The sequence below is a fragment of the Phaseolus vulgaris genome, chromosome 9 (genome assembly GCF_051622355.1).
Source record: "Phaseolus vulgaris cultivar YP4 chromosome 9, ASM5162235v1, whole genome shotgun sequence".
Classification (NCBI taxonomy): Eukaryota; Viridiplantae; Streptophyta; class Magnoliopsida; order Fabales; family Fabaceae; genus Phaseolus; species Phaseolus vulgaris.
This window is the reverse complement of record NC_143506.1, coordinates 16,072,457-16,099,646: the sequence shown is the minus strand read 5'-3', so window position 1 is coordinate 16,099,646 and position 27,190 is coordinate 16,072,457. Positions and strand designations below refer to the sequence as shown.

At 35.3% G+C, this 27,190-nt stretch overlaps 3 protein-coding genes across 12 annotated transcripts; 1 reads left to right on the top strand and 2 right to left on the bottom strand.

Moving 5' to 3' along the window:
• Positions 1-8: 8 nt before the first annotated feature.
• Positions 9-7,374, bottom strand: LOC137820330 (Sas10/Utp3/C1D family). Of its 3 annotated transcripts, none has more exons than XR_016515719.1 (6): positions 6,947-7,374; positions 6,794-6,849; positions 6,657-6,711; positions 6,425-6,505; positions 5,918-6,166; positions 9-395 (listed from the first exon to the last, which is right to left on the bottom strand). XR_016515719.1 is itself a non-coding variant. In XM_068624360.2 (6 exons), the coding sequence occupies exons 1-5, from the start codon at positions 7,149-7,151 to the stop codon at positions 5,933-5,935; spliced, it is 636 nt and encodes a 211-aa protein (XP_068480461.1). In that variant the 5' UTR covers positions 7,152-7,365; the 3' UTR covers positions 9-395; positions 5,918-5,932. The 3 variants fall into 3 exon arrangements, 2 of the variants coding, with proteins under 2 accessions (XP_068480461.1, XP_068480462.1); XM_068624360.2 differs by having other exon boundaries at positions 5,918-6,171; positions 6,947-7,365; XM_068624361.2 differs by lacking the exon at positions 9-395 and adding an exon at positions 1,388-1,497 and having other exon boundaries at positions 5,918-6,171; positions 6,947-7,350.
• Positions 7,375-9,695: 2,321 nt separating this feature from the next.
• PGR3 (proton gradient regulation 3) lies at positions 9,696-14,216 on the top strand. Of its 2 annotated transcripts, XM_068625368.2 has the most exons (3): positions 9,696-13,411; positions 13,740-13,931; positions 14,026-14,216. In XM_068625368.2, the coding sequence occupies exon 1, from the start codon at positions 10,030-10,032 to the stop codon at positions 13,348-13,350; it is 3,321 nt and encodes a 1,106-aa protein (XP_068481469.1). In that variant the 5' UTR covers positions 9,696-10,029; the 3' UTR covers positions 13,351-13,411; positions 13,740-13,931; positions 14,026-14,216. The 2 variants fall into 2 exon arrangements, with proteins under 2 accessions (XP_068481469.1, XP_068481470.1); XM_068625369.2 differs by having other exon boundaries at positions 9,711-13,411; positions 13,740-14,216.
• Positions 14,217-15,319: 1,103 nt separating this feature from the next.
• LOC137820291 (Protein phosphatase 2C family protein) lies at positions 15,320-26,931 on the bottom strand. 7 transcript variants are annotated; one of them, XM_090295029.1, is made up of 13 exons: positions 26,768-26,907; positions 25,639-25,717; positions 25,393-25,513; positions 25,092-25,214; positions 23,750-23,813; positions 22,767-22,886; positions 22,065-22,215; positions 21,787-21,912; positions 21,380-21,503; positions 20,924-21,000; positions 20,678-20,730; positions 16,010-16,064; positions 15,320-15,642 (listed from the first exon to the last, which is right to left on the bottom strand). In XM_090295029.1, the coding sequence occupies exons 7-13, from the start codon at positions 22,212-22,214 to the stop codon at positions 15,439-15,441; spliced, it is 789 nt and encodes a 262-aa protein (XP_090151155.1). In that variant the 5' UTR covers position 22,215; positions 22,767-22,886; positions 23,750-23,813; positions 25,092-25,214; positions 25,393-25,513; positions 25,639-25,717; positions 26,768-26,907; the 3' UTR covers positions 15,320-15,438. The 7 variants fall into 7 exon arrangements, with proteins under 7 accessions (XP_090151155.1, XP_090151153.1, XP_090151152.1 ...); XM_090295027.1 differs by having other exon boundaries at positions 22,767-22,875; XM_090295026.1 differs by having other exon boundaries at positions 22,767-22,875; positions 25,393-25,717; positions 26,768-26,930.
• Positions 26,932-27,190: the final 259 nt, after the last annotated feature.

Below are 27,190 nucleotides of genomic sequence, written 5' to 3'. Positions count from 1 at the left end.
TGAGAGGATTTATTGGTGTGAACTTTTGGTAATCAATTTTCTCTTAAAGATCTTGAGAACTTGAAGCATGTCCTATAATCACATCGAATTGGTTCTTGAAATTAGGAACCCATAATAAGCAAGTGGAAATCCTAGAGCCTAAGCATCCAAAATTGAGACATGTACATTGTCGATCTGCAAATCCAACCCCAACAGTACCCATTTGTCTATTGAAAACTTACATTAACCAAAAACTAAAATGTTGGATATTAGAAACATTCAACATGTTTACAGTGAACAGTAATGAGATTTTGTCGCCAAAAAGAGAATGGAAGCCATCCCCAAAAGCATGGAAAAGCAACAACGCTATGGTGAAATTCCCTCTTACGGACACAAAGCTCCACCTTGTTCACACACTGGACATAAAATTCAAAAACAATAAAAACAATAAATAACAAAATGGAAATCTGCAAATTGAGACCAAAATACGTATAGTTTTCAAGCAAGTTGCAGGCTTTCACTTAGATTCTATTCAGTTCGAGAAGATTTATGAGCATACAAGAAAAGCATATAAACTTCACACGAAACAACCAACACAATCTAGGTAATTCAGCAGTGAGTAGCTTTGTTCCATGCATTTAAATTGACATTATCAATATTATATTAGACGCACAAACCAACTTGTTCAAGTTTTTCCTAAAGGCCACTACACTTTCAGTCCCATGATTACAACGAAGACAGAGCCATTTCACAATATTTCTAGAAAATATATGACAATTAGCATGTATACTGTTCTTTAATTTCATATTTCCAAATGAATTGTTTGTTACTTGTCAAAAGAAAAACAGCTGATAGGATGAATTGCCAAAATTTTCTTGTATAGCAGATTCACATTTTTTTTTTTTTTTTGCATTGAAGATCACATCATTGAATGAAGATTTAAATAAAAATCACAAATTATATATTCAAACTTTTTAGTCTAAACCCTAAACCAATTGTGCTCAAAATTTTCATTAACTCATAAGACACTCTATTGCCCTCTGCACAATGAGCTCCAACAGGAGGGCTCAAGACAGAAATACTTGGGTGAGTTGCTAGAGTGAAAAGCACTCAACACGCCATATATATTCAAGAGACAATTATTAAGAATAATAAAGAGAAGTTGATATAATTCCCTAACTGATGCATGAATCTGAAGAAACACTTATCCTAGAGTTTAAGTGCTAATTACAGGTCCATTTCCAACACTCCTCAAGCCAGATAAGCATATAAGTTTAATGCTACAAGCACGGAACAAATAAATTGAATTTGTGGACACATAAGATGTTGTAAAGATGTGTCCATTACGCACTGCCGCAAACCAACGCCCTTGTCAGAATTGTTGATTTGTTTTGTCGCAGGATGTATAGCCAGTTTTTCTCCAAAATTTTAGGATTTTGTGTCAAACAGGGAGGGGCTTTAGATGGAGCTCTCGTTGGAGTTAACAACGGCTGTGGACGGCGATAATGTCCCCAGGCCCTATGAATTACAGATGTGGACTTTAGATGCCTAATGGTTATATATATAGGATACGGAGACCCTATTCATATATAGTTACTAGTTAGCATGACAAAAATCCCAATTGAGAAATAAGATTTTACACAATTCACATGGTAGAAACAAATTTGCTAGGTCTTACAGTTTCTAATAATAATGATCCCACAATAGTGTACTAAGAAACATATTAATACTTAAAACACTAGTTAAGTCCCAGGATGCAAGCCTAACAAAAAAAGTATCAAGCCTTGCAATATTTATAATACACTTCCGTCTTTTTTTTTACTTTTTTATGATAGCATTGTCTAGGACATGCTTAGCCAATAAAAGGTTTAGGGATGTTGGCCACATGCTGAACACGTATCCAATAAGTGATGTTTAAAAAGTGTTGAACATGCTGACCTACAAAGGTGTGGGTACTTCCTAGATCAAACCCGATCAATCTAATACAAAATTGAAAATGGTGATCTCTCCTGGTGGCCAGATGATGTGGAGAAGTAAAAGATAGAGAAGAGCGGATCCAACCCACTCTAATACCAAGTTGAAGATTGAACATTTTGATAAATTGCTTGAGTGAAAAAGTACTCAGCAAGACATAAAGAGCAGTAAATACAATTCTCCAACTAATGCATGAATCTGAACAATCATGTATCCTAGAATTTAAATGCCAGATATAATACTGCTTTCAACAAGGAGGAATGGAGAACCTGGAGGGATCAATTCACTGACCCAATTCACTTCAAAACATGCTAGAGGATTGAGTCTCTTCTCATATAATACCAAAGAAGTATTCCCTCTTCAGTCATATATCAACCCCAAATTGTGGTGTGTTGTTGTAAATTGTAGATTAATAGGATAAAATATATTCTCATTATCTTCATAGTAATTATGAAAATAAATATCTTTAGAATCTTCCTATTCATTTCGGCATATTTTTATTTCCTTTTTAAAAGTTTTGGTTATTACAAATAGGGATTGAGAATGTAATTGGTGTGATTGATATCAATAAAATAATTCTTTATTTTCTTACAAGGTTCAAGTTGGTATCAAAGCCTATCCTAGCGAGGTTTGTTGGGCCTATCGTGTCACCTACAAATATCTAGTCTAATGCTCAAGATGTCCATTCCTCAAGGAAAAGTGTAGAAATTTAAAAACTTATCATGTGTCACTAACAAGGCTCTAAAATTACTCTAATTTTTAAAACTATCCTAATAGTACAACAAAAAGTGTACTCCAGTAGTACAGAAGATTTTGACACATCATAATGGTGTCAACGAAGGTGTCATAAGGACACTAACAAAACACCCTATTGTGTTAACAAAGCCCTAGCGGCTGAAATGAACTTTATTTTCAAAGTATGGATTCAAAAGTGAACCAATACCAGAGAGGATAGGCTTGAAAATCTTTACAAGGAGGGTGAAGAACACCTTCAACACAAAGAAGAAGACATTTTTTAAATCTCCAAAAGGGACAGTGTCGATAGCCATCAACACTTCGAATAAAAAACGAAACAACCCAGGATAGTTGGTAACATTCTGAGTTGCCACCTATAACCAATCAAAACACATTGCTCATAGCAACTGTTAGTATCGATAGTAGAGCAACAGGAACGAGAATAAACTGAGGAGTGTTCCAAACTGGCATTTATGCAAAAAGCCATGGCCCACAGTAATTGAACTTGGCCACAGGCAACTTCGCTATCATCAATCACATGATTAGTCATGTTTCCCTTGAGTTGATGAAAATATATAACTTGAATTATGTAAAAAAATCTAGTGACTTAAAACAAGATAGAGTGTCTCAAAATGTTGATGACTATGATGCTCTCCTTTTTGGAGATATGAAAGATGTCTTTCCTGTGTTGAAGGTGTTTTTCACCCTCCACACAAAGATTTGCAAGGCTATCTCCTCTAGTATTAGTTCAGTCTAAATGAGTACTTAATAAATTAAAGTTTATTTTATCCACTAGGGCTTTGTTAACACCAATAGGGTGTTTTTTTAAGTGTCCTTATGACAATTTTGTTAACACCATTAAGATGTTTAAAAAATTTCTAGACTAGAGTACATTTTTTGTTCTACTACAAGGGTAGATTTAAAAATAACTATTAAAGTGATTTTAGTGCCTTGTAGTTGTCCTAAACATGACAAGTTCTTAAATTTACACATTCTAGAAGTAAGTATATATATATATATATATATATATATACTCAACATATTTTTATTTCCTTTTTTAAAGATTTTGGTTATTGCAAATAGAGATAGTGAGAATGCAATTCATGTGATTGATATCAATAAAATAATTCTTTATTTTCTTAAATAGTTCAAGTTAGCATCAAAGCTTATCCTAACAAGGTTTGTGGACTTATCATGTTGCTCGTTACGAGGTCGTTATCGGACCACCCACTAATATCTAGTCCCACACTCTAAATGTCTAGTCTCTCGAAAAGTCTAGTCTCTCAAAAAGAAAAATGTAGGAATTTAAAACCTTGTCATCTTTAGGACAATGACAGCACAAAATCAATCTAATAGTGATTTTTAAAACTACCCTAATGGTAGAACAAAAAGTGTACTCTAGTATTACAAATTTTTTTGAAACACCCAAATGGTGTCAACAGAAGTGTCATAAGGACACTAACAAAACACTCTATTGGTGTTAATAAAGCCCCAATGGCTGAAATAAACTTAATTTTAAAAGTACTGAATTTGAGTGAACTAATGCCACAGGATATAGCCTTGCAAATAAATCTTTGCAATGAGGGTGAAAAACATCTTTAACACAAAGAAGACATTTTCTATATCTCCAAAATGGAGTGTCAATAGCCATCAACATTTCAAATAAAAGATAAAATACCCTAGGATAGCTGGCGGCATTCAAAGTTGCCATCCTATGAGCAATCAAAACATAGTGTTCTTGGGAGGCATTGAAGCTACAACCCACAGTAATTCAACTTGGTGACAAGCAACATTAATCATGCGATTAGTCATGTTTCCCTTGAGTTGATGAAAATATAACTCTGAACTATGTAAGAAAATCTAGTGTGACCTGAAGAAGCAAAAAACAAGATAAAGTATCTTGCTCTAGTGTAGAAGCTGAATTTCGAGCCCTTACTCAAGGTGTGTGAGAAATACTATGCAATTGTATTATGATAACAAGTCAACCGTGAGCATTGCTCATAATCTAGTCCAACATGATAGGACCAAACATGTTGAAATTGACACACTTCATCAAAGATAATCTTGACGGAGGCCCAGTGATTACAACTCATGTTCCTACGTGATTTCAGATAGTAGACATTTTCACTGAAGGACCTTTCAAGAAAAATCCAGAATCTTGTTGACAAGTTGGGAATGATTGATATTCATTTACCAACTTGAGAAGTGTTGTAAAGAGCAGATTATTAGGATAAAAATATTCTCAATATCTCCATTGCAATTTGGGGAAAAAATTATCTTCATAATCTTCCTTTTCATCTCAGCATATTTTTATTTTCTTTTTTAAAAGTTTTGGTTATTACAAATAAAGATGATGAGAATGTAATTGGTGTGATTGATATCAATAAAATAATTCATTATTTTCTTACATGGTTCAAGTTATATGTTTTCATCAACTTAAGGGAAACATGACTAACTACGTCATTGATGATATCATTGCTCCTTGTTGTAAAAAAAGATGTAAGATGTTTGTGGAAATATGATTACTCTTTGACATATAAGAGGCAGTGTGATCTACAAGTTGTCATGCTCTTCCATTGTTGTTGACCACAAGTCCTAAGCTCCTACAGTATTATCTAAGTTGGTATGCTGCAATGAATTCCATTTCTAATACTAATGTTTGAACTATAGAGCATATCTAAAATGAGATTACACGTGTTTCATGTGCAATACCGTAAAGCTGCAGGTAAAATTGAATCACATAACACAATTAACAAGTTATCCAACAACTCTCATAACTGCAATGACTTCAATATTGATACTACCAAATTTTTATTAAATAGAAAAGGCTAACAGATGACAACTTACAGTTACACTAAATTGATAGGCAGTAGGTGTTGAAAATAAGGTGATGATGAAAGACAAACTTTCAATGAAAACTATTAAATAAAAATAATCTGTACAAAGTAGTAAAAAAATTTATTTAGTCGCTCCAATCATCAAATGTGCTATAATTTCCTAGCTGGGGGCTGGCATATACCTAGTAGGCGTATCAAGATATTTGCAAAGATCCCCAAAAACTGTTTGTTTGTTCAGAGTTCATTCCAATGCTGATAAGAGAAAATTCCTAAATTTATAGATCAAATTCTAAGCATTTACTGTAACAAAAGACATATATCATCTGTGTTGGTTACATTAAATTCACATACAAAAAAAAAAAAGCAAACAAGAACATTATGAGTAACTCTACCAAATTTCTGGAAAATCAGGATATGGGCTGTTTGTCGTCGTCATCCTCTGACATGTCAACTTGTAGCGGTCCCTTAATACCGCTACTGTTAGCACCAAGAAGCTCCCGGGCTGCTTTCTCCAAAAAATCCTTGGCAGCTGCTTTAACAGATTGTTTATCAGAAGACTGATATTTCCTCTTTTGACCTGCTCTACCCGGAAGGTTTGTCTTTGTTCTATCCCCTCTACTTATGTTCCTCATATTTTCCCTCTGCTCTGCACAAAATAAACCACTTCTCTTTACATACACTAGATTAAATTGGAAGAGACACAATAGATAACCCTTGAAAGGAATAAAATAAGAACAAAACTTGGAAGCAATTCCTTAGATGCTTTCAGCATTGTTTTCCCGCCTAGACCTTATTAAGGTAAGGCAAGAAGAAACTCTAAATTTGACCACAAATCAACATCAAAAGCATCTCAAGAACAGCATCTAAGTTTTAGTCCATAAATCAAATTTACCACTCACCAGAAGTTAGGTCAGGCAGAGAGTGTTCTATGAAGCGTGTAGCCGCTTGATAATTCAAGGTAGTGGAAGGTTGCAGTGGAGCTTCACAAACAAAACCAAAAATCACTCCAACGCAAATAATTCACACTTGAAAAAACACATCTCCAAATACCCATCACGTTAATTTTCAACAAGGTCATTCAACAAATGCATAAAGCTAAACACATTTTTGAGAAAAGAAAGAAAAATGTACCTTTACTCAAATCAACCAAACGTTCCAGTTTGTCCTCGTACAAGTGTATCCTGTCCTGCGAAGACGAAAATAATAAAAAAAAACACTCGTTAGCAATTGTTAAGGTTAAAAAAAAGACAGAATTGTCAGAAACTCACGAGCTCAGATTTGATGGGATGATCATCTGGGTGAACCCCAGTACACCTCAAATTCACTGGAGAGAATGAAAACAGAAGAAAGAGAAAATCAAGGTGGAATCAATCTCGAAATAGGAGCATTCATGATAAAAAAAAATGCGTTTTTTGGATTACATGCGAGAAGGGTAGAGGTGATTTTAGCGAGGATGAACAGAGCATGAGCGCGTTGAAGAGGGGGCATTTGGGAGAGGATTTGAGGGTCGGAGAGAGACAAAAAGTCGTTAAAATGCGTTCGGAGTAGTTGGAGATTGGAGAGAGTGGTGTTGGCTGCATCCATAACTGCCTCGGGAACTGCACCGCTCTCACTTACTTTCACCATTTTGAAATTCAGAGGTTGGAGCAGAGAGAGAGGATGCTAGCTACCACCACTGTCACACAGAGAGAGAGAGAGAGAGAACACAAGTATAATAAGGTAGGGTTTGGTTTTTGTTTTATGCTACAAAATAGAAGAAAACAGAGAGGCGATGTTGTTGGGTTGGCGACTGCACCTAGCAGCTGCTCCTTAGTCTTTTACACCTAATCAGGATCAAAGTGTTTGGTTTAGTCTAAAACAAGAAAATTAAATATAAAATAAGATAAAATCAAAGTGATTTAAATTTGAAATAAGAGTGTCATAATCTTCAAATTGTATATTATAAATTTTCTATAATATAAAAATAAGTTATGTTCAACTTACGAGGTTTTTTCTATTTAACATACAATATTTCTGAAAAAAATTATATAAACTAATATAATCAAAATTTAGAAGATCAAATTCAATTATATTCAATATTATATTCAAACTAATTTATATCAAATAACACTCTCATTTTATCTATATATACATAAAGGGATTCTCCAAGTATTTTGCATACAAATTTATTTATATTTTATTTTAAATATTTTAATCATTTTCTATTTTTTAATTATTTATTAAATGACTAATTTTTTTATAATTAATTAGAAATTACTTTTTTTACTTATATATAAAGATTCTCCAAGTATTTTGTATACAAATTTATTTATATTTTATTTTTATTAATATTTTAAATATTTTAGTCATTTTTTATTTTTTAATTATTTATTAAATAATTAATTCTTTTTATAATTAATTGGAAATTAATTTTTTTATCTTATTTTTAATATGAATATTCTGGTCATGTATAAAAATCAGTTATTAATTTTAAATTTAGAATAGTTTGTCAAAAATAGTTTATTAAAAGTAGAATAGTAGTATAACATTTATTAGGACGTGAGTTTTTTTTCATATCTTCATCTTTTTAAAACTTATAGTTTTTGTTTTTTCTTATCATTTATTTTAGTTGTTGTCATTTTTATATATTTTTTTAAATATGAATATAATAATAATAAAATTAAAAATACGAATACACATGTTTGAAAATACCTGAAAAGGGCCTGTGTTCCCGATCAAATAATATTCTTAACAAGTTAAACCAACTCATTAAAATAACTTATACACCAAATTCATGTATAATACTTTATTCATAGTTAGTTAATAAGATATACATTTCACCCATGTCACAACAACGTAGCATATTTTGAAATTAAGTGAACCAGTAATATTTTTTATTAAACATGTTTAATTTTTTATTTTTTTAAACGAAAATAAAATGTGAAATTAACATATAATTGTCAATACATAATGTAAGTATTTTTAATTTCTTTATTTTCTAAATATAAGAAAATTTAAAAAAAAATCAGATTTCTAAAGTATATCATACATACATATATATATATATATATATATATATATATTAAGTTCATGTATATTTTTAACATCGAATAGTGATTTAAAAGTTATAAATTATTGAAAATTAAAAGAAAAATATTTGTTCTCTTGCACATGAAAATTAATTTTAAAAAATATAACAAGTAAAATGAAGAAACATAAAGTATGAGTTGAGAAAATACACAAGATCATATAAAAATATGTATCACATAAATAAACCATTACTGTTAATTATAAATTTCAAAAAATGAATAATTTTTATTTAAAAAACAAATAATATTTTTTTTTTGTGAAACCTATCTATGAACAATAATAATTCTTTTATGTAAGGGTATTTTATTAAAGTTAGATGTTCCTGCTATGCTAGGTAGATGAGAGTTAGAGAATTATTGAAGTCTTCGTCCTCGATCGGGCAGGTTGTTGGGTGCTTGATTGGGGTCTTTCTCGTGTTTTTCCCTCGGCTCTCGGTCTCGGGCGAACACCGGATGGGGTACCTGCGGAAAGGTACTCCGACGCCCAAGTCAGTAAAGCGAGTGATAGATACTCAGGTAGGTGTATAGTAATAAATGACGTACCTTTGAGATGTGTGTTATGGAATAGATCTCACTTAAGGTTGCATTACCTGATCCTTAATGACAGATTAACTTCACTGACATTGACTTGAGTGTTAATGGGTGTATGTGCCGGTCGATCAGGACGACCGTGACGATCTTTGGAGTCTCAGCCAAGTTTCCAAAGTCTTGACCGGTTCCACGTGTCTCGGTCAGGTGACACGTGTCTCGGTCTCGTCCATACCAGTATATTAGATAAAGTAAATTAAATATAATTTTTTTTCACCAAAATATTTAAACTTTAAAGTAACTATTGTGAAATAAAATACTTTTATTGATTACCTATTAAAAAAATAATTTTATTGATTAAAAATAAAGAAATTGCTACATCAACTAATATTTCTAAAGTGGCAAACAAAGAATCAACAATTGTTTTAAAAAACATTTTAATTTTAATCATATATGTATGTATAAAGTGTGTATGTATGTATCAACACATATTTGTATTTGAATAAAATGTTTTCACTTTTAAATGAATAAGTGGTGATTAGAATTTATCTTTTTTTATTAGTAGCAGTTGTATAATAAACATGTAGATATTTCATCACTGATAAGGTTGGAGTATCCTCACCTATCACCTCACAATCGTAAGGGTAAACCTTACCCAGTTACCTGCAATGTTACAATTTCATTACACATGCTGATATTTTGGTGGCAAAAATATCCAAAACCCAAACTTGATGTTTGTCAAAGTCTCTGTCTTTCACCAAACATTACCCTCTGCTGTGCTCAGTTTGCATACCCAATTACGGTGACAGGTTCATACACTTTTGATTTGCCACCATCTACTCTTCAATGTGCTTGTTCTGAATTTTAGTCTCTCCTTTGCTTTGTTACTGTTGGACGTTGGTGTTTCTATGGCTGTTGTAGTGCCCCTTTCTTCTACCTCTTGCTGTGCTTTCGGTGACACCAATGTTTATGCTATGAGCAATAATGGATTCTTTGGAGGAACCCCATTTGTCAAAATGAAATCTTTGCCTAATGGGTCTTTGGTAAACTGGAAGAAACATGGAAAAAGACAATTGGGTATTGGTGTCTTAGTGACAAGATGTGCCCCTGAAGTGGTTGCAGTAAATGGCAAGAGCAAAACTAGAGTGTCTTCTGAAGAAGTTATTGGCGTTTTGAAGTCAATTTTGGATCCCAATTCTGCTCTTTTGTATTTTAAGATGGTTTCCCAGTTGCCTAATCTTGTGCATACACCTGAAACATGTAATTACATGCTGGAGCTCCTGAGGGCTCATGGGAGAGTTGAGGATATGGTTTTTGTTTTTGATTTTATGCAAGAGCAAGTGATTAACAGGAATCCGAATACATATCTCACTATCTTTAAGGCTCTTTCGATTAAAGGTGGGATTCGGCAAGCACCATTTGCACTTGGAAAGATGAGGCAAGCTGGGTTTGTCTTGAATGCTTATTCATATAATGGACTGATTCATTTCCTGCTCCAACCTGGCTTTTGTAAAGAGGCTTTGAAGGTTTACAAAAGAATGATCTCGGAAGGGATGAAACCTAGTATGAAGACTTACTCAGCGTTAATGGTAGCATTGGGGAAGAGGAGGGAGACCGGAACCATTATGGATTTATTGGAAGAGATGAAAACTTTAGGTTTGAAGCCAAATATCTACACATATACCATATGCATTAGAGTGCTTGGGAGGGCAGGGAGAATCGATGATGCGTATGGGATTTTAAAGACAATGGACAATGAAGGATGCGGGCCGGATGTTGTCACTTATACGGTTCTAATTGATGCACTTTGTGTTGCAGGAAAACTTGATAAGGCCATGGAATTATACACAAAGATGAGAGCTAGCGGTCACAAACCAGATCAGGTGACTTACATTACTTTAATGGGCAATTTCGGTAATTATGGCAACTTGGAAATGGTGAAAAGATTCTGGAGTGAGATGGAGGCTGATGGTTATGCTCCTGATGTGGTTTCCTACACTATAATTGTTGAGGCTTTATGTAAGTCTGGAAAAGTTGATCAGGCATTTGATATATTAGATGTGATGAAAGTGAAAGGGATTTTTCCAAATCTTCATACTTACAACACGTTGATCTCTGGACTTTTGAACCTGAGAAAATTAGATGAGGCATTAGAGCTGTTCAACAATCTGGAATCTTTGGGTGTTGAACCAACTGCTTATTCATACGTTCTTTTTATTGACTACTATGGAAAGTTGGGTGATCCTGAAAAAGCTCTTGACACCTTTCAAAAAATGAAGAAGAGAGGTATTTTGCCTAGTATAGCCGCATGTAATGCATCTTTATATAGTCTTGCTGAAACAGGTAGGATCAGAGAAGCAAGATATATATTCAATGATCTTCACAAGTGTGGGCTTTTACCTGATTCAGTAACCTATAACATGATGATGAAGTGCTACAGCAAAGCAGGGCAAATAGACAAATCTACAAAACTTTTGACTGAGATGTTAAGTGAAGGGTGTGAACCAGATATAATTGTAGTTAATTCTTTAATTGACACACTTTACAAGGCTGACCGAGTTGATGAGGCATGGAAAATGTTTGGGAGATTGAAGGATTTGAAGCTAGCTCCTACAGTTGTGACATACAACATTTTACTTACTGGTTTAGGGAAAGAGGGAAAACTCCGGAGGGCCCTTGATTTGTTTGGGAGTATGAATGAGTCTGGATGTCCTCCAAACACAGTGACTTTTAACGCACTCCTTGATTGTCTTTGCAAGAATGATTCAGTTGATTTGGCTTTGAAAATGTTCTGTAGAATGACAATCATGAACTGTAGTCCTGATGTTCTGACTTATAACACTATTATCTATGGCTTGCTCAAGGAAGGCAGGGCTGATTATGCATTCTGGTTTTACCATCAAATGAAGAAATTTCTCTCCCCTGATCCTGTAACTTTGTACACCCTCCTTCCTGGTGTTGTAAAGCATGGAAGGATTGAGGATGCAATCAAGATTGTCATGGAATTTGTAAATCAACCAGGTTTACAGACAAGTAGTCAATTCTGGGGAGAATTAATGGAATGTATTTTAATTGAAGCAGAAATAGAAGAGGCCATTTCATTTGCTGAAGGATTGGTGTGCAATTCTATTTGCCTAGATGATAATTTGATAATACCTTTTATTAGAATCCTATGCAAGCGGAACAAGGCTCTTGATGCTCAAAATTTGTTTGACAAATTCACCAAAACTTTGGGAATTCACCCTTCCTCGGAATCATATAACTGCTTGATAGATGGGCTTCTTGGAAGTAATATCACTGAACCAGCTTTCAAACTTTTTATTGAGATGAAGAATGCAGGTTGTTCCCCGAATATTTTCACCTACAACTTGTTGCTTGATGCTCATGGTAAGTCAAAGAGGATTGATGAACTTTTTGAACTGTACAATAACATGCTCTGTAGGGGATGTAAGCCGAATACTATAACCCATAATATCGTCATTTCTGCCCTTGTGAAATCTAAAAACATAAATAAGGCATTAGATTTATACTATGATCTCGTGAGTGGTGATTTCTTTCCCACTCCTTGTACATATGGTCCTCTTATAGACGGCCTTTTAAAGGCTGGAAGATTAGAAGAAGCAATGAATATTTTTGAGGAGATGTCAGACTATCATTGCAAGCCCAACTGTGCTATTTATAATATTCTCATCAACGGATTTGGGAAAGCAGGTAACGTTGACATTGCTTGTGATTTGTTCAAAAGGATGGTTAAGGAAGGGATAAGGCCAGACTTGAAGTCTTATACCATTCTTGTAGAATGCCTGTGCATGAGTGACAGAGTTGATGATGCCGTGCACTACTTTGAGGAACTAAAGTTGACTGGCCTTGACCCTGATACTGTTTCTTATAATCTTATGATCAATGGCCTTGGAAAATCGCACAGGTTTGAGGAAGCTCTTTCTCTTTTCAGTGAAATGAAAAATAGGGGAATCACTCCTGATCTTTATACTTACAATTCATTGATTCTTCATTTTGGAAATGCTGGAATGGTGGACCGAGCCGGAAAGATGTTCGAGGAACTGCAGCTTATGGGTCTTGAACCTAATGTCTTCACTTACAATGCTCTCATTCGTGGGCATACTATGTCAGGGAACAAAGATCGAGCCTTTTCTGTCCTCAAGAAGATGATGGTTGTGGGGTGTAGCCCCAATGCAGGAACATTTGCTCAATTGCCTGATAAATGTTGATTTTACTGAGTTATCTCATGGGGCCTTTCGTATGTTCCTGATTCAAAAGGGAGGCATGAAGGTATTAATGTTTTACTAAGAATTGATTTTACCTGATAGTTTATGTGGAGTTTGATTGGCACGTAATATCACTGTAAATGTTTACAAATCAACTGATTAGAAATCATCAATGGTATTATTGATAACAATCTTTATATTTTCAGGCATATATTATTTATTTTCAGTGCATTGTCAATGTAAAAGTTTTTTGCTGTCTCAAATTGTCAATCAATTAGAAATCATTCTAGATATAACTTTTAAGATAGTTACAATGTAATAAATAGACTATCACATTGTCTGTATATGTATTATTGATTCATTTTATCAACTTTTTATCATGTTTTTTGTAGGACTACTTTGTCTTGGAAATGGCCTTGGATATTAGAATCGCATACCTCAATTTTTCAGTGGATGATTGGCATGCATAAAGATTGTATCATGCTGGAAATTCCTGCTGATTAATGCTGAGAAATACTTGTGTAAGAAAAGTCTCTCCCTTGTTCTTGCAATAATTTTTGAGGATCAATTCCGAACATTAGACAGTGAGTATTTCTACCCACAAGTATATTTCATGTTCCATACGAACAATACGGTTGGGATTACTTAGGCTCCTACAATATTTTTTCGTGACTACAGGCATGAGCTTCGCTGCTAGATGAGGCTTTCGGTGCTGATGACAGAAGGGTGGGGGTGTATGTAGTAAGGGAATTGAGGTGTGATTGCATAACACCAAGATGTAAATCGATGATGAAATGTACAAAAACATAAGATACCTTACACCAAGATTTGTATAAAAAAATGCGAGAGCTTATTGAGGCCGTTATTGCCAAATAAAGGATCATAAAGTTTTGTTAAGGTATTAAAAAAATGAGAAAGTAAGTTTTACAATTTCACACAGTCAATAAAAAAATGAAAAATAAATAAATAACTAAAACAATCCAAATCACAAAAGAGGGATTGTTTAAATTAAAAAACTACTATTTTCCTCCCTCTAGATATTGATAAGTTCGACAGTATTTAAAAAATAAAATTACTTCACTGTTTGTAATGTGCAGTGGTCAGTAACCTGAGTGATCAAGCCTAGAGACTATGCAATGAAACTCAGACACTTCTCTTAAAATGACGTGTCAGTGTCAGATACTCGTATCGGATATCGACGCTCGTATGATACTTGTAAGACACATATTCTTTAAAGTGTCTAATTCAAAAAATATTTATTGGATTTATGACAATTCTAATACGATTCTAATACAATTTAAAAAAAATACATTAATTTTTTAAAAACTCAATTTTATTGTATAATTTTTATTATAATTATAAAAATAAAAAGTAAATCATTTTGAACTAGTAGTGAAAAACATCTTTCAGCTCCAAAAAATAATTTAAAACATACTTATACACATAAACATTTATTTATTGTCAATTCATATAATTCATAATTATATAATATATAGATATGTATTCTCATGTTCTACATTTTAGAAATTATACGTATCTTTGTGTCTGTGTCAGATCAGTGCTACATAGATTGCCAACTCTGCCACCATTAACTACTTCACTCACGAATAGGATTTTTCAATTTTCTATGTATTCAATGGATAGACCATAAAAGGCGCCCCCTCTTATAGCTCTGTTCCTAAGCAAAATGGCAAAAATAGACCGTTATGCATACTCACCAACAGTGAGTTATTGGTTTACTTCTAAAACTTTAACACATTTAAGGATAAAATTACAAGGCGTCTTTATTTTTTGGAAAATGAAAAGTTGTGTATCAAAAGGAGTGTGTTACAATATTTCCAAATCAAGAACCCCACCCGTTTTAGATTATGCCTCCTTTAGCATAAAGACTTTTTTTTACCGAGCTAGTAGCTTTCTTGCAAGTAGTTGAATACAAACTACAAACAATTACTGATGCTTGGGAGCCGCATGCTGAAAAAGCAGGGAAAATGACCATTCGAACGCATTCTAATAATTGGTACTACATATATTTAATATATGTGTATATATATATATATGATACAATATTTGAACTGTTGTTGAGGAAAAATGCTAACTTTCACTTCTCTCTAGTTGTGTTTCAGGTTCAGCTTGTCCGTTTGAAGAGGATTGCTCTTCTGTTGATGCACTGGACTGAGCAGGTCTTTTGAACTGCACCAAGATCATGGTCATATTGTCACATCCCTCGCCAACGGCAGTTGATGGTGCCAAACACCGGTCAAGTACTCTTTCACACACAACAGAAAGTTTCGTTTCCTGCGTATAAAACAATCACTTTTATAAATTGTGGCACCAAAAACATTATCATCCAGACCATAAAAATTTAGGCACAAAACATTTACAGAATTGATCAGAAATGGCACAGTGCTAGAGATCGAGTAAAAGATAATGGCTATAGTGAAAAAATGCATTAAGCGTCAAAGAAAGTGTGACTCTGACCACCACAAGAAACATTATATATTCCTTTATTAATTCTCTTCAACAACTACAAGCACAAATGGCGGAGTTCTTATCCGTCAAAGCACTCGGTACGCATTAAATATCATGAATAAGCATACAGTCACTCTTAATTGAGTCAATACTTTATCATCCAATTAGAAAAGGGTTAAAACTAAGAACTCACCGATTGCAATTGTTCATGAATAAAATCTACGAGTTGTTGACTTGACATGCAATCCCTGGAAATAATGAGAAACAAATTATTTAAAAAAAGGCAGCTAAAGGGGCTTATGTAAGAAAATTACTATTTTCAGAATCACATTCTGTTACATACACTGAACTCACACACCGATACACCACAAAGACACCGAGAAAAAAATACTGAATGACCTCCGTATTATTAGTGGAACTGTGCAATGTATTCGAATATCAACCAAGGAAAACAAGTTTTCCTTCTCCACAGGAATTATCCTGTTTACAAACTGAATTCACAAAAAGTCCCCTTCCCCCAATCCGGTTGGTCTTTATTTCCCTAACCACTAACTGCCACCTACCCTTTGTTTCTCCTATGATACACCCTCCAAGCTTTTTCCTTATTTCCCTTCTGTTATGTCCTAACATTACTCCCTTCGGACAGAACAACCTTGTCCTCAAGGTTGAATTCGGGAAACTAGTCCTAGATGATCTTCACGTCTTCCCATGTAGCCGTGTCCTTTTTCCCATTATTCCATTTTACTAGGATCTGCGGAATGTTTGCTCCTTGGATGGCTCGCTCCCGTCTATCCAAGATCTTTGTTTGATAACAACCTCCCACCTGTCCTTACAACTATTTCGGCATTCAGGTTGAATTTCGTGCAACCCTACTGCTAGCTTTAGTTGAGATACATGGAACATTGGATGTATTCGAGCTGCATCAGGTAGTTGGAGTTTAAAAGCCACCGATCCTACCACAGCTACCACTAGAAAAGGCCCATAGTATTTGGCTGCCAGCTTTGGATGCAGTCGAGTGGGCATGGATAGCTGCCTATGCGACCTAATCTTCAAGTAGACCATATCTCATATTTTAATTGGAGATGGTCTTCTATGGCGGTTGGCAAAATGAGACATTCGATCTTGTGCCCTCCTTAAATGAAATTTAAGCTAGTCTAAACTCATCCAGAATCATCAAATCCTGCTCCACTGCTTCTACCATAGTTTCTACTAGAACAAAGCATGCCAACGATGGGGGTGGCCGGCCATACACTACTTCAAAGGGTGTACACTGCGTCTCCCCATGAAAACTAGTGTTATACCAATACTCCGCCCATGGAAGGAAAGTCGCCCACATCTTAGGTTGTTCTGAACTAAAACACCGTAGGTAGGTCTCCAGTGTTCTATTCAAAACTTCGGTTTGACCATCCGTTTCGGGATGATATGCCTTTGGCGTTACCAACGTTCTAGCTAACTTGTGATCTCCTCTAATGAGCACTTTTTCTCCTATGCAGAAACTCGTAGTCAACGTTATTTTCACTTCCCCAACTTTGCCAGCCATGCCACCCCCAAAATCACGTCTACCCCTCGTAACTCAAATAGGAAGAAGGTCTCCTTGATCATATGATTTTCCAAGTATACCTCTACCTCTGGACAACACCCACTTGTTTTTTTTTATGGCCATCCCCCAGTCTCACATTGTATGTTGGTGTGGGTTCCACATGTAATCCCAACTGTTTTACCAGCTCTGTCGAGATAAAATTGTGGCTAGCCCCACTGTCAATTAACAACATTGTTGGTCTATTTTTTAGAGTCCCATGTAACTCCATGGTATGCGGTTGTATTAGACCTCCAGTAGAGAAAATGGACAGATCCATTTGGCAATACTCCCTCTCTTCTTCCTCCTCATCTCCATTCTCTTCAATTTGCCCAAGCACTCCCTGATTCTCATCCACTGGACTTCCTTCCTCCTTTGCGCAAATGATCACTCTTAAGTTCTTCTCTGGAGCCGTAAGCCCCTCCACAGTGGAAACACCTTCCCTCTTCCCTTCGTCTCACATACTCTGGGTAAGGCAGTGCCCTTGACCCTTCCCCAGGTCGGAACTCTCGACTGGATGATGCAGTTTCCTTCCTCGCTTTACTTCCTCGCTTTACTTGCCATACTAGACGACATCAGACCGTTGTTCCCCTTATACACTTTCGTTCAACCGGTTATTCCCGGACACCCAAAAGAGCCCATACTCTTATACCCAGTGCTGCCTCCTTTTTCTTCTTTGAAGGCCTCCTCTACATCAAGAGCAATCTCCATTTCCCTCATCACTTCTTTTGGATCATGGGGTCTGATCTGATTTCGAATTCTGGGTTGCAATCCCGCGAAGAAATATCCCAGTAACTGCTCTTCCCCTGTCAACGGTACCTGGGACACTAGCCCCTCAAAATCTTGAATGTAATCCTCCACTCTCCCATTCTGTTTGAGTTTGGCTAGCTTCTCAAAGACCGAACACCTTTCTTTTCCCCCAAACCTCTTGTCTAAAGCCATAGAAAATTCTTCCCAAGAATGGTTCTTGGAGTTCTTTCTCCAAGAGTTAGCACTGCCCTCCATGCTGATGAAAGTCAGATGCAAACTTTCTTGGCCTGATACATTCTGCACTTCGAAAAACTTTTCAGCTCTTGCCAACCATCCCGACGAATCTGTACCCTCAAAACTGGGTAACTCCACCCTCCGTGTCCATGATTTCAGTTTTCCTTCCTCTTCCATATCAGATTTTGACCTGTGTCGTGACCGTTCACTCCTTTCTCCCTCATTCACCAAGTTTTCCCCTCCGTCGGACGCTCTATCTCCCTTCTTGATGTCCCTCAGCAATTCTTTTATGTCAAGAAGACTCTCCTTCAACCCGTGAATCTCTGTCTTCATCTCCACCATTCGCTGATTAGTTTTTCTAATGCCCCTGTTCTCTATTCCATCCCTTATTCCTTGACCTCAGTTTTTCTTTTGGATCCGTCAAGTTGGACCAATTGTTACGTACACTGAACTCACTCACCGATACACCACAAAGACACCGAGAAAAAAATACTGAATGACCTCCGTATTATTAGTGGAACTGTGCAATGTATTCGAATATCAACCAAGGAAAAGAAGTTTTCCTTCTCCACAGGAATTATCCTGTTTACAAACTGAATTCACAAAAAGTCCCCTTCCCCCAAACCGGTTAGTCTTTATTTAAAGACCAACCCTTCCTAACCACTGAACTGCCACATACCCTTTGTTTCTCCTATGATACACCCTCCAAGCTGTTTCCTTATTTCCCTTATGTTGTGTCCTAACACATTCCATCAACAATGCTTTTGTGGATGCCATTGATGCCATTGGCATAGTAAGGCATCAATTTACATCTATCTGAAAAAGGGTAAATTAAGACATTTGTGGGATGGAAACTGAAAATAGGCCAGGTTTTTGTGATTTCTGAAACTACAGGTGTTTGCATCAGTGTATAGGTATGAATCAAGAAACTCATTCCACCCACACAAGACACAAATAACAGTCACCACTAAGGGTGGGCAAAAAATTCAAAGTACAAATCCAATCCATAATTATCCATATCCATATTAGTTTTAATTCATTTAAATAGATTTATTTCAAACACAAATCTATATTTTTGGATTTTAAATCCAATCCATTTAATTGGATATGGATTAGATATAAATTGGATACATTTTTGGATTATCCAAATTGCATTTTGGGATGGATTTTAACTTGACCCTATCTAAGTTAAGCTAAGACAATCCATCCGATGTCGAGTCGAGCGAGCCCGGGCCAATGTCAAGCCGAGCGGGCCCAGGCTGATGTCAAGTCGAGTTGGCCTGGGCCGATGTCAAGACGAACGTGCCCGGGCCAATGTCGAGTCTTTCGGGCCCGGGCCAATCTCAAGCCGAGCAAGGTCGAGTCAATGTCGAGTCTCCCGAGCATAGGCCGATGTCGAGCCGAACGGGCCCAAGCCAATGTCGAGCTGAGCAAGCCCAGGTCGATGTCGAGTCTACTGGGCCCAGGCCAATGTCGAGTTGATCAGGCCCAAGCCAATTTCGAATCTCTCGGGCCCTAGCCGATGTCGAGCCGAACGGGCCTAAATCGATGTTGAGTAGAGCGGGCCCGAATCGATGTCGAGTAGAGTGGGCCCGGCCCGATGTTGAGTCGTCCAAGTTAGGGCCGATGTCGAGTCGTCCAGGCTCGGGCCAATGTCGAGTCGAGCAGGCCCGAGCCAATGTCAAGCCAAACGGGCCCAGACCGATGTTGAATCATCCAGGCCCGGGCCATTGTCTAGTCGTCCAGGTTCAGGTCGATGTTGAGTCGTTCGGGCCCGAGCCGTTGCCTAGTCGTCGGGGTTCGAGTCAATGTTGAGTCGTTCGGACCCGGGTTGATGTCGAGTCGTTCAGGCTCGGGCTGATGTCGAGTCGTCCAGGCCTGGGCCGATGTTGAACTGAGTTGGTCTGCATTCAGGTTGAGTCGGCTTAGGCCTAGTTCGAGCCAAGTTAGTTTGTGTCCATATTAAAATGGATTCAATGTAATTGACAAAGTGGATTTAATCTAATTAACAAAATGGATTGAATCTAGATTTAATCCACTTTAAATGGATTTAAAAAAAATCCATTTAAATTTGATCTAGTTAAAATGGATATGGATTTTAAATCCAATCCATTTATTTGGATTTGGATTGGATCTAGATTGGATTTTGAAAAATCCAATCCATGACCACCCCTAGTCACTACTGTTCCTAGAATGAAAATCCATTGGTGCTTATCATCACACTTTAATAATGTAAATGACATCTTCTAAATACATCATAACATTCCGAATCAAATGAAGATGAGGAAGCCAGAAGAATACCATATGCCATCACAAGCTAACACCACAAATTCATCTTCGTCACAGAGCTCAACCTGTAAAAAATATGAAATCAACAATAATGTATTAGTCATAGCAGATGCATACATAAAGTTTAATACTTTAGACTACTAATAAGCCCTATCCATGCATTTTACTATGGATCCTACCATTATATAGAAAAATAGAAACGGTGGCACATTTATCACTGAGGCAGCTAGCTGAATTGTATTACAATAACAAACTTACAGTGTTTATGTCTGGATTGGAAGTTAAAATTTGTTTCTCAGCAGGAAGAAATTTATTCTGTTTAAATTCCATGTCACCTGCAGTTAATTGAAACTTATTAAAGAATGAAAACATTATAAACCATTTCCATTCCCCCACAAAATCCCAAAGGAATCTGTATCTTCACGAAGAAAATATCATCATGACTCATGAGTACACATACAATTTTGAAATCTCCAATTACATGGTTTTAAATCATTTTCCTTTTCGTGTAAAGAACCAACATAAAACATGCAAAACACAAGTTGTTTGGGTGTTGAATTCATCAAGTACACAAAATTCATGGATATTCCTGAGCTAAAGATGCAGAAGCCCAGCCCAGACAGTCCACTCAAGTTATAAATGAAAGAAAGAAGAAATAAAAAAAGAAGCATAATTATTCATTTTAAAAAGTTCACTGGCCCATAGATACATTACCAATAGCTCTTGCAAGATTTAAACTTCCATTAACTCGCCCAGCGTGAATAAAACCACCAGCTTTTAAGATTCTTTCCTTCTCAATCTCAAGATCAGGTTTGTGGTCTCTAGACAAATTGTATGCCTGTAGAAGACAGCCATAGCAAAACATTGTAAGTAATTTATCTACAACATCTATGCATATAGTTTACAAAAAAAGAGGGACAAACCATATTGTATGCCTTCAAAAAAAGCCCCCTTAATAACTTAGACCAGCCAAATTAAGGCACACATTCCCAAATAATGTATAGTGTTTAGACAAGCAAAATAGAATTTTTGTACCTATGTATGTATCTGCCTGTGGATAATATGCATAATTAATGTAATATGCATAATTAATTTTCCAAGAATTTCCACTCTGAAGTTACCTGACCCTTCCGAGATATCACACATCGCGAATCACCAGCATTTGCAACAACAAGTTGGTTGTTTCTAATAACTGCAACACAGGCAGTGCTTCCCGAAGTTGGTCCAGCAAAATCAGAATGAGGCCCCTGATTGCAATTAGTAAATTCAAATTTGTGAGATACAGAAGAAAATTTCTACTAAAAGCCACACAGCATGCTCCAATTTACCAAGTATATCCAATGAAGAAGTGATACTGAAGATTATTATTTAGGATATCCATCTTTAATGTCACACTTACCTCCTCAAAAGCCCAATCATCAACTCGGATACCATCACTGCTTCTTGGTGACCAAATCAAACCTTCTATCATCCCAGTAAACTTGTTTATCTTATCCCCCAATATTGATAATTCCCTCCATCCCCTTTGACCACGCATCATCTCATCCATTCTGCATAATATTGAAAATGCCAGTTTGTAACATTTTACTTTTGTATTTTCGTTTTACTGTGCAGTGAGAGATGTATAAGTAATCAATAGTTACTCTTTTCTCAATTAGACCAGGAAAGAGAAGCAATGTAATATTGTACTCCATTTCTGCTGAATAATATCTAAGCTTAACAGGACAAAGTAAATTAATGAATACGCAAACCATAATCAGCAACTAATAATTGAGCTACAACTTGTCACTTAAAAAGGATAAATATAATTTCTTCATACTCTTCCAATTATTCAAGTGCATAAAATAAAACAAACCTAAGTAACTTTGAGAGGGACCATTGCTAATAATATTTCTTAGTGTATTAAAAGAAAAGAAAAAGATAGAAAATAAGAACTACAAAACTGAGATCTTAGCTGATGAACCAAATCGAAACTCTTTAATAGAATAAAAGTTCAACTCCTTGCAAGAATGAAACATTGAAACCAGTTTGTCTTTTAATTGCAAAATTCAGGCACTTCCATTAAGTACTGTATAGAAGTGGACACTATTTTAAATCTAACCTTAAAAAGGATTTCTGAAGGGAGGTTCCTATATCTCCAGTTACGTATGCTTCACTTTTTAGCACCTCTTGGTGGAGAAACTTTGCACAAAACTTCGCAACCACCTTACCTGATTTCAAACTAGAAATAATTAATGAAGTATTTTCCTCTTGTTTTGTTGGGGATTATTGAAATTTGTAGCACAAGTCAAATATATGGCACACAATAGTAAAAACCCAAGTAGTAGAGGAGGATAAGCATAAAAGAACCTTGATCTTTTCTACCATAAAAAATGGTTTGAAAAGGGCCAAACAGAATCTCTTTGAAAATCAATTCAATAAATAGAGCATAAGTATAGACGCATTTACAACCACGGCAGAAAATACAGTTGACCAAGAGATGGAAGCCCTGTGAGGTTCTATCTTGAGAATCTAGAATCAAGGAACACAAGTTACAATGGTGTAAATGGGATTGAATGAAGCAAGGTAATGCACCAGGGTCTTCATGCATGTCCCATTATAATCCATGCCCAAGTCACAAAAGATATGTCAAATTTTTTTAAATTTAATTCATGCCTCAAAAGCTGAAATCAACTACAACTAGAAGCAACACAAAAGTTAACTTTATCAATTCTTCAGAATAGATAAATAAATTTTACTAGAAAAAAATAGAAATACCCTTTAGACCATGGTTTGGGTTCTGCGGAAGTGTCTCGTTTGGGAATATTCAGAGAAATTTTTCTATTAGATTATATAGGGCTTCCAAATTTCATTTTTCTTTTCCTCTTTACTTTCTCTTATCTTTTAGAAGAAATTGTAAATTACTCTTCCATGCCTTCTTAGACACAAAGTAGGTAGGATTAGGAGTGTGAGATGCTCTCCAAAAGAGCTGGAATGAAAAAAGTAAAATACCACCCTAACGTGCTAAAAAACATCTGTAAATTAGTAATAAAGTAGTAAAAACGGAATTCTGCCATAAAAGTAGCCAAAATTTTCAAACCTCACCTCCATGACCATCATAGACACCAAAAAATGAAGTCGAATCATCCAGATCAGTATATGCAGCATGCTAACAAAATGAAAAGAGAAAAAAAGATCAACAGCATATTAACGAGCAATCCGAGTGAAAAATAATAAAATGAATTAAGAGATAAAAATTTAAAAGCAGAATCGATGTCATCACATTTACTCCTGAAATCACATTTCACTAGACAAATCATTGCAACTTTTGAAATGAGAAGGCAAGCTCAATTATGCATACAAGAGATCAATCGGGTATTTTACAAATATACTATTGTTGCCACACACTATTGAAAAAATAGCTAGAAGAATGAGACTACAGAAATGCTGGGACTTCCACCTTTCTTGGAATTTGCTAACAAATATTTATCTGTTTCTACCATGATTAAAGAGAGTACAAACTGTAAAAGAATAATTAACGATGTCCCCTTGTGAACTGCATGCATCAAAATATAAAAGAACAAGATAAATAAAACATGAAAGTCCATCTTTCTCCAACAAAACATTTAATGTGAATCCACAAACCATAATATTATTAAAAGATAAATGCTAGCTACACACTCTTTTAGTGTTTATATGCCTAAGGCAACGATGTGTTGTTGGAGTAAGCCCAACAGCACAAACACCTGCTCAAGTCAGGACCAACTGAAACTCAGCATGCTTACATGCCTAGGGAAACAATGTATTGTTATTCCTTCTTATTGGTTGAAATTAATTGAAATTTAAAAAAAAAATTGTGGGTCTCACATTTTTAATTACTCGTGATTTTGTGATCTCCAATGAATTTCAACTTCCAGTAAAGTGTGTTAAGGCATCTCCAATGAGAGCAACTCACATGAGTTGCTTCACACATTGAAAAACGTGAAACATGAGTCCCACAGTGTCATCATCTTCAAGCAACTCACATTCCATTAGTTCAAATAGAAGAAATTTTAAACAACTCCAAGCAACTCATTATTTGATATTCTTTTTATTTAGACTTGATTATGATATATAACAATATTTATTACGATGATATTTTTTTTATTTGTAAGCAAGAGTTGCTTTTACAATCAACTCAAACTTTTTTTAAGCAACTTTCATTGTCATTCCACGTGTCATACTAGTTTTTAACAAATTGAGGCACTGATGGAAAAGGGGGGAAATAATGCAACTATAAAAATATTGACAGATACCAAGAAGCATAACACCCAATCAATTCAGTATACTTCTTACTAGACATTGCCATAATACCAAGTGGTTTATAGTTATTCACTTTGGAATTCTGGATTTATATGCAAAAGTCATTTGATTTATAAAACAAGCAACTTTTACAATGATTACTCACAGCATCTTCCATTGTTGCGCGCCACCCTTGCATGGATGATAAACCATATCTAAGACGCTCACTTTCACCATCTCCAGAAAACTTTTCAGTTTTGGGAGTGCTGAGATATATTCCCATTCCGAACTGAATTAAAAAAAACACACACACATTAACTTTACTTTCTTGAAGAAGGGAAATAAAAGAAAACTTAAATCAAAGGAAATGATAGACAGGAAAAATAAGTGTCATTGATAATATTCCTATGACTGCAAATGCTGCATACAAATAAATAGTAATACAAGAAGCAAACAAATATATTAACCTATTCTTAAGAAACAAAGCAAATATGATGCGCAGACTTCATACCAGATGGATATTCCAAGTAATAAACACACAAAAAATAGCAGCAACTGCTTTGCAACTGCAAAAAAATAGAAACACCACTAAGTTGGAAAGGATATTAGTGCACTTGCATCCAACGTTTTGAAACCCAAACTGGTGAGAAGTTTGGGTTCCAATACAATGTAGTCAATGGCACTAAAAGACACCCTCAGGCACTAAAAGACACCTTCAGGCACTAAAAGGGGTCAACCCCACTTGGAATGTGTCTCTGGATAACATTAAATAGTCTTTGAAGGATCAGCCACCTAATTTGCCAACCGTGATGCAAAAGAGGGTAAAAATAGTAAGATGTTCACGCTCTAGTTGGTTAAACTTGAAAAAGATTCTGGATTGTTTTCTCTAGTTTTTATTATATTGCTTTCACCATAGTGCAACAGATAATACAACAAGAGTAACATATTTGTTAGAAGTTAAGAAAAAATGTTCAAAATAGCAAAGGAATGGAGAGAAATGCAAGGAAAACTTCAGCAATGCTGCATTCCAGCATAAGAAAATGTTTTAGACAAAATATAAGAAAATGTTTTTCAAGACTGAAATTAGAAAGAAGACTCCAGCCACCAAAGAGCCATCTAAGCTTTTACTTTTCTCTTCACTCACAAGATTAAAGAAAACTAGCATGAGTAATGGAAAGACAAGCAACATATCTGTATTGGAAATTGCTTCAATTCCTAGGAATTAACGTCCAGAAAAGCTGAATAGCCAGATTCAAGATTAGTGGCTTATAGTTGTTCTAGGAAGTTACATTTCTCTTTACTGCTCTTAAATGTATTTGAATCTGAAATGATTGTAAATAGAGATTCTGCCGAGTGCTTCTCCACTCAAGCATTTTCCAGAAAATCACACTGTTCAACTATATGAAAGATATAACTGTTTGCAATAAATAAAAAAATCAAAATATAAAAATTGACAAGTGCCATGAAAGTTCGATAAAGAGGAGCATGAGTTCTGAGAAATTGACGACAAACAGAAGTTCCAATTTAATGGAGGGTGAGTAACAACTTTAAAGAAGAAATTGACGTATTTAAATCTTGATTCAGCAAAGGAATTTCTGAACAAATCGACGAGTTTTAAGAATCTGGCAAAGAATCATAAAGAGAAGAAAAAAAAAGAAATTAGGATTGAAAACAAGAAAAATACGAGTATAGATGGCGAGTTGTGGTTGGAAATGATGAGTTAACAGTTTGGGGGCAAAAGAGAAAAGCGCAGAATGAATAATGAATGAAAAGAATCACAACACATCGAAATCTTCGTTTTTAAAACAAGAAAGAAAAGAAGAGATGAAGAAGAAGAGGTACCTGAGTGTGAAGTGAAGAAGATTGATGAGAAAACAGGAATTGGGAAGAAGAGAGTGAGAAGAATTCAAGGTGACCGTTCAAAGACTAAAGCCGTTTTCATTCTTTCTCTCTCTTGGATTCTCTTTGTTCTTATCCCTTTCTTATTCCCTCTTTCTGTTTCAACTATTATACACAAATTGCAAATATAAATAAATAATTTGTCAAATAATAATAAAAGATGTTTAAATGTTTTGGTGATGAACAATGCTTATCAGACAAATCCATGGCCCGGATTTGACTCCAGCCTTCTGATTCGATCTGATTCGTTGCCGAATATGACGTCATGCTTTATCTCATCATGACTTTTAATTCATAACATTTTACAGATCTTAAAAACACTATCTTAAGTTAATATATGATTATTATTTTTGTATTTTATAAAAA

Bases quoted from the DNA above. Each gene is read 5' to 3' on its own strand.
- LOC137820291 (XM_068624279.2), bottom strand. From the start codon at position 25,208: ATGGGAATATATCTCAGCACTCCCAAAACTGAAAAGTTTTCTGGAGAT. The intron at 21,913-22,064 runs GTAAGTGTGACA...AATTGCAATCAG, and splicing joins ATGATTGGGCTTTTGAGGAG to GGGCCTCATTCTGATTTTGC. The intron at 21,504-21,786 runs GTAACTTCAGAG...TGTCTTCTACAG, and splicing joins TGATATCTCGGAAGGGTCAG to GCATACAATTTGTCTAGAGA.
- LOC137820330 (XM_068624360.2), bottom strand. From the start codon at position 7,151: ATGGTGAAAGTAAGTGAGAGCGGTGCAGTTCCCGAGGCAGTTATGGAT. The intron at 6,712-6,793 runs GTGAGTTTCTGA...TCGTCTTCGCAG, and splicing joins ATCCCATCAAATCTGAGCTC to GACAGGATACACTTGTACGA. The intron at 6,506-6,656 runs GTACATTTTTCT...TTGTTTGTGAAG, and splicing joins TTTGGTTGATTTGAGTAAAG to CTCCACTGCAACCTTCCACT.
- PGR3 (XM_068625368.2), top strand. From the start codon at position 10,030: ATGGCTGTTGTAGTGCCCCTTTCTTCTACCTCTTGCTGTGCTTTCGGT.